Source organism: Podarcis filfolensis (genome assembly GCF_964270895.1).
Source record: "Podarcis filfolensis genome assembly, chromosome: 4".
In the NCBI taxonomy this organism is placed as follows: Eukaryota; Metazoa; Chordata; class Lepidosauria; order Squamata; family Lacertidae; genus Podarcis; species Podarcis filfolensis.
The window spans coordinates 56,327,368-56,341,933 of record NC_139607.1 but is presented as its reverse complement, the minus strand read 5'-3'; the positions used below and the strand labels follow the sequence as shown (position 1 = coordinate 56,341,933).

Here is a 14,566-nt window from a genome sequence, read left to right as displayed (position 1 = left end):
ACTTCTTTTCTGCAATCTAGAACCATCATAAAATGCTTGTAAATATGATCTTCCCAAATATTTTGTGTAATTTTAGTTTGTAAACAAATTATGCATATATTATATACTTGGTTCTATTCCATTTATCATAAGTTATGGTAAAATTATGATGACTGTTCTTCTGTATTTTGCATTAAACCCTATATATATCAATATATTTCTAGTGTGCTTACATAGTAGCTTTCCCCTAGACTGTGTGATTTCTCCTCTCCTGTTTTGCTTTTCCTTCTGTCTTTCATTTTTTAAAAAAGAAAATTTGTTTAAATAACTTGCACAAAATAACTTCAAGGCAGTGCTTATTTTCGGATGAACAGCCACAGAAACGTTGCTTAAGAAGAAAGGAAGGATGCCAGAACACATGGGGAAATGAGGTCTTTAGAACTGTGGAGTGAGTCTTCAGGGACTAGAAAATTAGACAGAAGGAGGCAGGGAGTGAAAGCAACAGTTCTTTAGGAACACAGGTGTTCCTTTTGCTTGGTGTCCAAACAACTCACTAATCAGTCACAGCTCTGACTTCACTCGTTGACTGTAATCACTGAAAGATGTGAGCAGCCAAAGTGACATGTCATCTCACAGAAATCACTTAGAGATTTGCCTCCATGTTTGCTTCATATCTTCCCTTCTGGGAGGTCTAGCACCTCTTTTTTAAATGGATCTCAGAGTCCAGGACCCCTGCTGACTGCAGGTCTTGTAAATCAGTACCTTCTGTATCCACCTCCTGGCAGCCCTGCCTGGCATAGAATCAAATAATTATAGTTGGTAGTGACACAGAGTCATTATTCCAATCCCCTGCAATACAGGAATCATAGATTTAAAAATCCCTGACAGATGGTCATCTAACCTTTATTTTAAAAACCTCCAGTGAATGAGAGTACACAACTTCCCAATAGAGTCCATTGCACTGTTGAACAGCTTTTACTACCAGAAAGTTCTTCCTAATGTTCAGGCAGAAACTCATCTCATATAATTTGAATCTATGGGTCCAGATCCTACCTCTGGAGAAACAGAAAACAAGCTTCCTCGATCATTGATGTGATTGCCCTTTAGATATTTGAAGTTGGCTATCATATCATATTATATCAGTATAGACTCTTTTGGCTGGAATTCAGCATTGATCATGTAGAAGTTTCTAAGATTGATATTCCCTTAGTTTTAAGTACATAGTCTAAGATCCAAAGAGTGTACCCAAGGACACAGATATGTTCTCTACATCATGGGGCAGAATATTTGTGATACAATGAGGATTCAATATAGATTCAGTAAAAATATTATTAATAATAATTAAATTTGTATACTGCCATTCATCTGAAGATTACAAGGTGGTCCACAACACAAACATATGAAATGAGAACAGAAGAATACATAAAAAAACAAAACTGATATTAAAAACAAACCAATAATGCCACTCGCACAAACACATTTAAAAGGTCATAGAGTATTAATCAGCCAAAAGCCTGTTTGAAGAGAAAAGTTTTTGCCTGGCACCAAAGGATATATTATGAAGGTGCCAGTTGAGCCTCCCTGGGAGAATGTTCTACAAATGGGGAGCTACCACAGAAAAGTCCTGTCCCAGGGTTGCCATGTTTCAAAAACAGAAAAGTTTTTGAGCTTTTTTGAGGTTTTGTTTTTTGGCCAACAGAAGCTAGGCTATCCTTGTTCAGGTAAGGGTGCAGCTGGGTTACTGGCCAAACCTAACAGAAGCTAAACCATGCTAGCAAGGCCACCTGAGCCTCAAGAGGCAGCTGTGGATCCAGAAGTAATCTAGAGATAAGAGTGAACAGGGGATTATCATCTGATACTCTGAAAAGGCCATTTTCTACACTGGGTGACTGAGAAGCTGTCAGTTCCTGGGAACCTGAACAAGGTTGGGCAACTTATGAGTAGAGGAATCAACATTTTGCCCAAAAGCTATGTAAAAGCCCTTATGGGTATGAGCCTGAAAAGCATCCCTTTTTCTAACAATCTCTGAGGCAGTTATATTTTATGACTGAGAAAGATTTCTGTTTGCCAGTGGAAATTTAATCTGGTGTGTGATCTACTTTCTGGCCTTAAGAAGAGTTGTTCATTCAAGGCAGGAGGGGAAAAAATGCTCTAATTGTTTGAACCAAAAAAGTTTTAAAAGGTCAAGGGAGCTCTGAGTGCTGATAATTCTTATTTTCTTATTTTTTAATTCTCTGTTTTATTGATGGAAGTGTTGCCTTGAAATCGATAGTAATTTTGCCACTTCATACCTCCTCCGTGGGAAAGGAATGTGTTTTGATAAGAGATAGTGCCTTTAAGAACTTAAGGTGAAGATGGCAGATGTAATGAGACTGAGTTGTTAATAAGATCAAGAACATTCAGTTTTGCAGATACATTGTTGGACATTCCATTGACTGTTGGCATCCTTCAGGAAATGTTTGATGAGCAAATAAAAGTGATTAGAACTAAGATTGATGAAATGGTGAATGAAAGCAGACCAGAGAAGGATGAAATGGAAAGCAGAATTGAATATGACACAGAGACTTCAGAGAACAATATGGATAAAAGATTGCCTGAAAAGGAGGGTGAAATTGTAGAGTTGGAGGCAGTGGTTGGTGAAATAGAAGAAACCCTTCACACAGGAGTTTAGAGAAATGAAACAGCCAAATGCTAGAGTCCTGATGTTGGAGTAGAATGAAGTGTAAACAGAAGGGTAATTTTTAAAAATCAAGATGCAGAACCATGGCAAATTCAACAGGAAATGGAAGAAACTGAACTGGGTGTGAATTGATGAATACATCATAAGTAAAGAACTATGGAATATTATTTTAATATATGATCACAGCAGAAAGAGTCTTATGTGGACAAATATGGAAAGAGTTATTATTGTTTAATATGGAGGAATGGTGGTTGAAGTTATTGGAGAAGAAGTTGATACGTTTAATTGGATAAAAACCATTTCAGACTTTTATTAATATCAAGAATTAGAGAACCATTGTTAAACTTTTTGTGTGAAAAGGAAAATGAATTAATTTGAGACATTTGGGTCAGAAGATTGGTGGGGGGTGCCTAACAGAAAGTAGATCAGTTGGATGTCATTCTAGAATGTCTATTTTGAATTATTTATTTTATGTAATTGACAGACAGAAAATCAAAATTCCTTTATATTTTTCTTCTTTGTTCATTTTCTTCCATTCTTTTTTGTTTTAATTTGATGTTTTCTCTTTCTCTTTCTCTCTCTGTTTTTGTTTTTATTTAGATTAGTTTCTTTTATTTTGTTGCATTATGAAAAAGCTTTAATATTTTTATTTTTTTAAAGAGTATTTTTTAAGAAAATACAAGTTACATATCAATTGTGGCTAACATCATGTAGTACTCATCTTCAAACACCTATGGTAACATGTACACAGCTTCAGTCATGTTACTGTTCTTAGCACAGCACAGCTGAATTGTAGAAACAATTGAGGCTTCCATGATCCAGTACAGATGAATGATAATCTCTAGACATCTTTGGCCAGCATAGACACATTGAGATAATTGTGAGATGAAGAGCTGTGAAAGAGAGATACCCAAGGGAGGAAGTCTGAGTGTAAACTTCAGTGGTGAGCCAAAGAAAACAGGTTATACTGTAAGGGTTGTTTATCAAAAAAGGGATACTGTGATTAGAACCTGCCAAGCAGAACCTGAAGTAAGAAACCCTTGTGGGTCTCTGAGTCCACGCTGTAGGGTTCTATGGGAAAGAAATCTTGACAATCAGCTCTGCTTCTTCCTCTCTAACCTATTACCACTCAACATGTTACAGCGTCCATAGTGCAGTAGTTACATTGCCACACCAGTATGCTCTGTAAGAACTATAAGTGGGTAAATTATATGGTTCTTTCTAGGAATGGGTTTGGAGAATTCAGTACACATTTAAAGGTGAATTTATCAAACTCCCAGTTTCTGAAATACTATGGGAATGGAGACTATTCTTTGAAATTCGCCCTTATCTGACTTTTTCAACTCAGTTCTCCAACTAATTAAAAACGAATATATTGGTGAGGATTACATACAAAATGAAATTATATTAGGATAAATTCACTGCAAAAACATGTACTGCATAGAAAAATGTGTTTATTAGGAGAAAAATCACACAATTATTAAATTTGACACTATTTTGTGATATTTTTCTTGACCTAATAAAATTATTGCCCTACTGTGGAGTGTGTAATTTTTCTTATGGACCAACACTGCTATCTTTCCTTTTTGTTTTCCTTTATTTCAAACTCTCCATATTCAGCTGCTCGCATTCTTAAATAATTTGGAAAGCACTGCCTCAGTTCAAAAGTAGAGAACATTTCAAAGCAAGAGAACTGTGTAGTAGCCATTTCTTCCCATTTCTCAAATGTGGCATCTACTGTCTCAGAAACAGAGACCTGATCAATGCTGTTGGGTTGTGCAATGTTGCTCCTAGTTGCTGTCGTCTGAGAGATGTCTAGAAAGTGCATTTGCTCAACCAGCTGAGAGATCCTAGAGATCTAGAGTTAGGAGTAAGCAGTGAGGTGGCTAAGTTTGCTGCTGACACTAAATTGTTCTGGGTTGTCAAAAACAAAAAAGAGAATTTGAATAAAGGACCTCTCCAAAGTGAGTGAATGAGCAGTAAAATTGCAAATGCTATGCAATATAAACAAGTGTAAAGTGGTGCATGTTGGACCCCCCCAAAAAATCTTAATTTAAGGGGTCTGAACTGGAAGTGACAGAGCAGGAGTGAAACCTGGGAGTCATAGTAGCTAGCTAGTCAAGCTATGGAACTCTTTCCCCCAGGAGGCAGTGATGGTGAGCAACTTGGATGTCTTTAAAAGATGATCAGGCAAATTCATGGAGGAGAGGGCTATCCATGGCTTCCAGCTATAATGGCTATGATCTGCCTCCACAGTTGGAGGCAGCAATGCTTCCAAATACCAGTTGCTGGAAACCACAAGAGAGTGCTCTTGTGCTCATGTTCTGCTCACTGGTTTGCCACAGGCGTCTGGTTGGCACTGTGATAACAGGATGGTAGACTAGATGGGCAATTGGCCTGATCTAGCAGACTATTATCTCCAAGGCCTTCTTGGACAGATGTCCTGTCTGTATCACAACAGCTTCCAATATTTCTTTCTAATGGGAAAAAAAACTAGTTGGGGAAAGTAGTATAGGTCAGACTAAGAGGAGCATGCCTGCTGGGAATTGCATACCTCTTCTGAGCAGCATGTCACCCTCCCCAGCATAAAAATAGGCTGATGCCTCAGAAGCTTATGTGCTGATCGAGAGGCATCTGGAGTAATTTTCCAATGGAATGTGAGAAGGCTAAGGTGAGGCACCTGGTTGGGTGCCTGGCTGAGGGCGTGGGCACCAGCCAGGTGAGTAGGAGGCAGGGGTCAGTCGCCCCCTGCTTGAGGCGGAGTCCGGCTCCCGGCCACAACCACTCCCCTCTCTTGCAGGGAGGAGAGTCTTTGGCCAGAAAGAGCAGCAGAAAGTCAGAAACCCAACATGAATTACTTAGAAATTTTACATTTAAAGTCCTGTAGGATAGAGGCATAGAAAATTCTATTAGTTGCATTTGCTATATATGCTTATAATGATAGGAGTGTTGGATCTATTGGATCTCCCTTGGAGAAGGAGGTATGAAATCAGAGGCTTACTCTACTGTATGTTGTTGTGGAAAAGTTCACAGTCAGTTTCTCTCCAACACTGGAGCACTAATGTCAAAAATGGTGATGGGAAAATTTATGTTTGAGCATGAAACTGCCCCCATCATACTCCCAGAACTGGAGCAAACCCAGTCCTGGATCTGATGTACTTATTTCTCTCTCAAGGTGAAACTGTTTAAAAGACAAAAAAAAATCCAGAACTAATATATACTCCCACTCACTCTCCATTTCTGCTCTGCTGGTGATTTGTAGGGCACAGGAAGAGAAAGATTCACCCTCCATTTGTTCTTCCCCAATTCTGCTCTTTGATCAAAGACTGGAGGTGTCAAAGACACTTAGACTGCAGTCATAGCCCTACATACTTGGGAATAAGCTTCATTTGATTCAATAAGAGTTATTTCTGAGTAGACATGGCTAGAACTGAGGTACTTCATTGGGAGGAAGATGGATTACATCCATCTAATTCATAATCAGACCCACTGGAATTAATGGGCTTGAGTTACATATGCCCGTAGATTTCTGTGGCCCTGCGCTGAACCTGAATAACCTTTTTTATTTCCCAGTGCAACTTATTTCTTACATAACATGAATGGATGAATGGTATTTTGCTATTACCAATCAGATAAGGCCATTCATGTGAAAGAGCTTTGGGCTTCATACATGCCACCACCATCCATATACATTGCATGCGGAACCTGCACAGTGTAGCAAGATATGCCAAACTGATTTATAGCTCAGCCACTTCAATAGGATTTCTACCAACTTTTTAAAAGATGAAAATTGCATAGCCTTTCAGTACTTCCAAAGTAACGGAACAGAAAGAGCTGTATCTAACTAGTATGTACTGCAGATCAGCTGAAGGTAACATAATGACTCATAATTTATTGTCTGCACCTTGGCAAGGTATTAAATGTTGGTGAATGGGAGGCCATTTTGTTCCACTGCAATCTTGCAAAATCAGATTTTGACTGGGTTCTGATGCATCTGAGTAGTACACTGATCAGCAATATTGTGGTAACATGGCATCTTGGCTTGTCTAATAATATCAGTAGAAGGACTAAAATGGGATTAGCAGTGGTGTGGTTCCACCTGAAATTCATATTGTTGTCCTAGAGCTCTTATGGTGCACTTTTACTGAAAGTATATTCAGTATCTTAACCTGGTAATTCCTCCTACTTCAGATGATATTTGTTTCACGTTTTTTAAAAAGGGCCCTTCATTTACCTACATTTTCAACATTTTAAAGTAATTGGTTTAAGTAAATGTCTTTGACATTGTATAAATATTGCATTAATTATTTTTTCTCTTTTTTCTTTCTCACTATCACTGTTTCCTTTTAATTTTCTTTTTTCACATTTTATAATATTTTTTTCATTTTTGTCAATTTTTTTCTTACACTTCTGATTTTTATATCAATCTTCATCAAAGCAGATACCTGCTGCGAAGCCCGTAAAGGTGGAAATGGATGCCAGTCACGGCAGCTGAATGCTGCTGGCTTTGTTTTCCTTATAGTCATAAGTCTATTGTGCACGTTTTCATATTGGTGGTGAACCATGCAGAACATTGTATGAGGTTTTTCTTTCTTTCTGTGAACTTTCTATTTAAGGGGAAATAACAGACCTGGATACTATTGGACTTTCTGGAGCTCCTTTAAAACATTTGTTATATTACATCAACATGAAAGCAACTGAAGAAACTATGCATGAATGAATGTTCCTTACGAGTGGCTTTTTTTCATTGGGGAAACCCTAAGAAAGTTTTCAGAAGTGATGCTTAAATCATCTTTTGTATTTCATGCATATGCAATTTGAATGTAGAATCTTCATGGTATAGAAGTAGATTCAGTTCAAAATGATGGATTCTCAGCATCACTTGTGGAAACAGTTTCAATCTTATGGCAAACACACAACATGATTAGCTACTTGTAGCATGGTTTGGAGTAAAATGTTGTCTCAATTATGTTTCTTTGCAAAACAACAGCAACAACCCCAAGCATAGTTATTCATTGGCCCATGGGTTGACCTGTAGTTCAATTTTATCACATGACTTGAATAGTCTATTAGAATACTTTGGTTTCATATATGCCACTATGCATATTGCTGTGCCTTTATTAAGATGTATTTATATGCTCTTTGTTATTTCTTATGACATTGTTTGTTTTTTGTTTTTAAAGCAAAGTGTTGAAGTTCAGCCCTTTCTAAAGGACTATTAAATATAGTTGGGACCTCTTAAATACCCATAAAGAGTTTTACTATCCCTACCTGTGTTTTTCCATTCACTGTGCTGTCAGGGAGAGCCTGTTTATACATCCCTGTACAATGATATTTCTGACATTAAAGTCAATGGGGAAACCTGCAGAAGCATATTGGAATGCATGCAGAACTTCAGGCCGGAGCGTTTTTGCCTAATATATATTTTAACATAGTTTAGATTTATATGTATATATATATTCAAAAACAAACAAGCAGCCATTTCGTACCTCTATAGGCTTTGTAAGTTCCCCAGGCAATCCTTTTCTATTTTTCCTTCCTATCACAATTCTTCAGACAACTAAAACCTCTCTCAGAATACCGTCCCAAGACTGAGAGTAAAATATACTATTTATTGTAGGTAAAATGCAGCCATTCCTGCCTTAACTAATACTTCTTTACAAAAAAAAAAATCATTCCCATATGAGACAGTTAATAATTTTACACCAAATGTTGTTACTTTTCAATACATCCACCAGATTAGATATTGGTGATAATTCCATTAACACAGTAATAGGCAATATTTTATATCACTGTAAATTATTGGAATGACAGGGATTAATTTATAGGGAAAGGCCTTTCTTTTTATGTATTAAGGGTAAAACACATTCTTTCATATAAATACATATAAATGTTCAGCTAATATAAAGGAATAACACACTAAAACATATATCTAGAAATACATATTGAAGTAAAGATCACAGATAAATAATTATAATACCTGATGATTTTAAACTACCGTATAACAATCCTCTAATAAAACTCTGATTCATCATTGGATTCTGTTTCATACTATTCAGTATCTCTCTGTGAAATTTAAAATCTAACTTTAAATAATAACCCAAAGGCCACAGGTCTTATTGTATAGTTTCTGTAGTTATGTCACTCGACAGCATCAGAACTGAGATATCAATATGCCTCATTTCACCTGTGTCACATCTGTTCCTATCGCTGGAGGAAAATTTCTATTACCCTTGGAAAAGCAGCACTTTTCCCATGTGGATTCAGCACTCTGGAAATTACTTCCCATTTTATTATGTAGCAATTATGGTATGCTATGCTATGCTCTCATTTACCTAAAAAAGGTATAAAGCAAGATTTGCACCTCCTCTCCACCAAAGGAACTTCTTTCTCTAAAACAGTGTGAAAAACACATTTTCAGACTCTGTGTAATATTTCTCAAATATGGAAATCAACAGGGAACAGAATTGCATTAGTCAGCTTTCATATCTTCACTTCTTAAAGGTATCAGTAAATTCATGCTTGCTTAGAGCTTTCCACCTCTGAAATGTTACTTTATGAAATTTGGATTACATCTGGAAGCAGCTAGTGGACTGTTCTGAGGATATTACTGTATATCAGTTATTATTTCCAAACTTCTAATACATTAAGGACTCAAATTGTTCCATTTCTTGCCATGATGCTTCCTGATAAATCCTTCAACTGACAAGCATAAAAATAATCAGCAATATGCGGTAATGCCAGCCTATCCCCCTTAAGGCAACAATGTAGGATGTATCTCTTGTTTCGCCTCATTAAAGTATTTATTTTAGTTTGCCATTTCATTAATGTATTGCGATAATTAAATAATTGACATTGCTTGAAATTTATAATTTTTGGAAGTACTGCCCAAGATAAACAACATCCCATCCATATTTATAACTCCTCCCTCCCCCCCCCCACAATTTTTATTGGTTTTTAAACAAATACAGATACATTAAACACTTATCCAGTTGTACATCTAATGGTGTTTGTTCTATCCATTGACTCTAGACATAAACTTACACATTCAACATTCATACTTAATGCAACCTCTCCAGAACATTGGAGGTGGAAATCTTGGTTCATTTATTCATGTTAGGAATGCCCCCATGTTGCAAACTTTTGGAATAGAGTATTCTCCATTATATCCACAATTATAACTTCTTCACACATACATACAAACACACACACACCACACAAAGTAGTTTATTACATATAAATATAACATAAACATAAGAAGAGCCTGCTGGATCAGGCCAATGGTCCATCCATCCAGCATCCTGTCTCACAGTGGCAAACCATATGCCTCTGGGAAACCAGCAAGCAGGGTTTGAGAACGAGAGCCCTCTCCCCTCCAGTGGTTTCCAGCAACTGGTACCCAGAAGCAATGCTGCCTCCAACTATGGAGGCAGAACATAGCCATCATGTCTAGTAGCCATTGATAGCTCTCTCCTCTCTGAACATGAGCAAGTGATCAGATGTAGGATTAGCTCCAAGTGTCCCCAATATTTTTAAGTCCACACAAATGGGAACTTTGATTTACTCTCCCCTTTCCCTTAGTTGTTAAAGTAATATACTTTTCTGAGTTATCATGGTTAATAGCAAATCAAAATGCTTCTCTAATGCAGATGTGGGAAATCTTTGGCTCTCCAGATTCTACAACTACAGCTCTCATAATCCCTGGCCATTGCCCATGTTTGCTAGGGCTGATGGGATCTGCTGTTTAGCAACATCTGCAGGTCCAAAGGTTCCCCAAAGAGCTACTGGGGTAATGTTTTCAGTTCTGAAAAACATAATATTATAAGAGATACATGATATCCTATGACAATAGTGATATCTTACTAGTCTGATTATTTACTTTTATTTCATTTGTATATTTTACTTAACGTAGCATGCTGGTATTCCAGAACAGGGAAAAAGGACATCTCTGTCTGGTTTTCCTACATAAAATTTTGCCCACTGAGAAGTTTGCTCAGTTATTCAGTCTTTCTTGCATCAACCATAGATTTCTATAAAGAAAATTAGTTATTTCTTCAAATTAATCATTTTTACTTATTAAATAGTCAGACATTTTATATAGTCGGACAATTTACACTTCTTACCTTTGGGCATCTAATAGGTCTCATGATTAAGCAACTACTATACAGGTAGGTCGGTCTAATAATTTTGTTATGTTTTTAATATACCAGGGAATAAATTTTTTTCTAAAGGCAAAAATAGATTACATGAAAATTGTAGGATAGTAATAAGCTTATCATTCAATCTGTGTTTCAAATGCAGAACATAAGATTGAAACTTCTCAATGGTCAGTGATATCCACTTATGTATTGTATTTAGGAAAGTAAATGTTCTATTTCACATTATTTTTATGGGTATCATTCAACAGATCATTCATATTGGGAACTTCACTAGCCAATTTATAATTTAGCAAATAATACCTAGCAACTGTTTTGCAACTTCAAAACCTTAATGAGCTACACTTGATATGTTATTTTATATACACTTTCTTCACTCCTAAAACCTTTAGTAATATGTTGGTAATCTGCATTAGGCAGATGTCCTAAAAATACTTAACTATGTGCATATCCTCTCTGCTAGTGTATATGCTTTAAATATGCATAAGCCTAAACATCTTGATGAATTGAAGCCTGTCAGTTTGACTGGCCTGTCGAAATTAATAAGTAAATAATCATTTAGATACTAGATGTTGCTGTTAGTTAGCATCCTTTCCTTCTACGATCTGCACGTCTTGTTAATGTAAACCTACTATGGATCCTATAGAAATATAACAACAATAGAACTTAAAATAGGACTGGGAAATTTTAAGGTGGGGTGGCCAATGTAGTGCCTTCCAGATGTTGCCTGCAACTTTCATCAGCCCCAGCCAGCATGTGGCCAATGGTCACATCTGGAAGGAACCACTTGGGCTATATCTTATACAGATGTTCAGAAACATAATAGGTTGTTCCACAACTCACAGAGAGAGGGTCTGTTCAAGTGTCACCCTCCCTGTGAAACCACCTTCCCTGTGAGTTGCAGGAAGCATATATATTAATGCAATGTTGGCACTAGCTGAAAATGCATTATTTTTTTGAGGGTTCTGCTGGCTTCTAATGCCAATTTGTTTTTTATTGTAATTTTATTGTAATTCTGCTTTTTTGTATACTGCCTTACTGCTGTGTATGAATAATGCTCTAGAAATATTTTAATAAATGAATAAATAAATTTTCCCATATAATTTGTCTAATCAGTCAGCAATGAGGCTGCCTATAGCATTGTTGATTCTAATAAGAGCTTGAAATTGCATTTCTCCATACAAGCAATAAAGAACCATGCCCGCTGAAGTAGCGAAGTACCATATATAAATGGAACATATAGAAAGCATACTATAGGATATATAGAGAAACAGAGGGGATTGCTACCAAATGTGTGTCATCTGCATTGCCCGCCCCCCCCCCTTATTACAGCTATTAGTCTATATGGGCACTAATGAGTAGCAACAATTGGTTGTTCTAGATGGTTTAGGTCTATATTTCTCCCTACTGTCATGCTACTATGAAATGGCGTCTCAGTTACATCAGGGAAGTGAACTCTCAAAAAATATCTGGAAGCAAGGCAGCAGCAGACTACCTCTTTCTTACCAAAGAGACACTGGAAACATGCGAGATACCTTATTTGGAAAGGAACACTTCAGTGGGTGGGTTTGGGGTAGAATCAGCTGTACTGCCCTTTACATTGACCATGGCAAAGGCATTCATGACTTTCAGGCATTCAGACTGAATGTAAATGAAGTGTAGGCGCCAAGCATTGGGTGACCTAGATGCCCGGATATCCACAGTTTTTTTCTGGGTGCTTGGTACCCACACTGCAGGCTCTGATGTGACCTCTGGTTTCTAACCAAAGTCGCGCTGGAGGCCCAACCAGGCCTTCCGACAGCACTTCCAGTACAAATCAGAAGTCTCGTTGGAGGTCGTGGGAGGCCTTGGGCATGATCTCTGAGGCGTCCGAGGCCCTGCCAGGCCTCAGAAGCTCCACTGTGGCGCACTGATTAACACGACATCATGACACCGCAATGTCATGTTATGTCACAGGTGCCATTGGGCACCCATTACCTGTAGCCCAAGTTGGCACCCCTGGGATGAAGAGTCCCTACACCTTCTCTTGTCATCTTTTAGTGAGGCTTTCCCTGTGGACAAAACAAGGGGCAGGATCATATTCACAGCTCCTGATCCAGCTCTGACCTATCTCAACATTGAAAAATATTGGTGAGGAGTGAGGAGGGAGAAGGTGATGGGATGCTGTGACTGTGGAATGGGACGTTAAACATCTGAGTGCTCAGATGAAGGGCAGAAACTTCAGCACAGGGGTGCTGAATGAGGGAGGGAGAGCCATGAAACAGAGTCTGAGTTGTGAAGGGGAGGTGCTGAAGCAAAGGAAGCAGAAATAGGTTGGGGAAAGGGGAAAGAGATGGTGTGAGTCCAGAGACTATTACCCCAATCTGATCCTTTTACAGGCATTTAACTAAATAGTAAGTACTATGTGAGTGAGTAATAACATATTTCTCTAATTATTGCAACATATTTTTATGGGGTTTTTTATTAGAGGGCCACACCAATTCTTTAAGAATTAAAAGGTGTGACAAGCAGGGCATCATCTAAAGCTAAATCTCTAGGCAGCAATACAGCTACCCTCACTAAAGCACCCACTAATTCACAAAGTTCAAAACTGTGTGTGCTATCCAGCTTCAGCCATGCCCAGAGTAGACACATTGAAATAAATTGAGCATTGTGTATCGATCTTAGAATCAGTTAGCATTTTATATGTTCTTGTATTTCCTAATCTTTAAAAGACATCTACTTAGCATTAAAGCTCTGGATACAAAAACATGTTGCTGTCCATTAATGTAAACTCTTGATTTCAGTAATCAAATTACAGGAATGTATATTTGCAGGTTGTAAAATAATTGTTTTTATTTGATATAAAGTTGGTCTTAACATTATTTTGTTATTTTCTTTTGGTTACTAATCATATTTGAATTGTAACACATGAAAAATAAATCAAGCATATCCAGCATATGTCTGGTTCACTTAAAGCAGATGTGAGGAACCTCTGGCTTTCAAGATGTTTCTGTACTACAGCTCCCAACAGCACCAGCAAGTATGGTCAGTAGTAATGGATGATGGGAGTTGTATTTCAGCAACGTTGGAGCACCAAAGGTTCCCAACAGCTGGCTTAAGCTAGTCTAGGCTGGTTCAAACCAGAGTTTGATCCTAGTTTGCTTTAACTAGCTTTGGTTACAGCAAACCACAGTTCCCCAAGGTCAGATGTAATGGGGAACTGTGGTTTTAAAGTTCATGGGTCACTGCTTCTCATTCCCAATAAGCCATGATTTTAGGTGTGTGTGTGGGGTGTAGGGGTGTGTGTGTGAGAGAGAAACTGTCCATACTAAATATCTTCTCTGGAATGCTATTTAAAAACAAAACTCTTTCCAAATGTAGAAATATATAGTTTTAAAGTAGTTTATGAAGCACTGTGTAACTCTTTATTCATTCATTCATGTCTCATTGACATTCTGTCTCAATGGCTTTTAGTACACACTGATGGTTACTGTCATGCATCATATCTTTTCCTTAAAACAAGTGTGTGCATTGTAAGTGTAATGTCCCACAAAATCTTCCCAAGTGTAATGTCAAAAACATTTGTAACCTTATGCACGTCTTTCATTACTTGTTTAATGTCCATTTTGTTTTATGTAATCTTTACGCCATTTTTGTAATAAAGAAAAGTGATGTAACATTCATTTAGCAGTAGTTTCTTTAATTATATATAAAGGTACTGTTGTTCTAATTCACACGTTTCCACATCACAGTTAATTGTATAACATTC

At 37.4% G+C, this 14,566-nt stretch overlaps 1 protein-coding gene across 3 annotated transcripts in view; it reads left to right on the top strand.

Annotated features, from left to right (window-relative positions):
* NCAM2 (neural cell adhesion molecule 2) overlaps positions 1 to 14,566 on the top strand; it is a 193,772-nt gene that overhangs the window by 162,069 nt on the left and 17,137 nt on the right. The window contains exon 16 of one of the 3 annotated variants that reach the window (XM_083611288.1): positions 7,101 to 14,480. The exons of 1 other annotated variant lie outside the window; for it this stretch is intronic. In XM_083611288.1, the coding sequence (XP_083467414.1) occupies positions 7,101 to 7,219 (119 nt within the window). In that variant the 3' untranslated portion in view covers positions 7,220 to 14,480. Of the gene's footprint in view, positions 1 to 7,097; positions 14,481 to 14,566 lie in introns of those variants that run through there. One more of the 3 variants, XM_083611287.1, reaches the window with a different exon arrangement.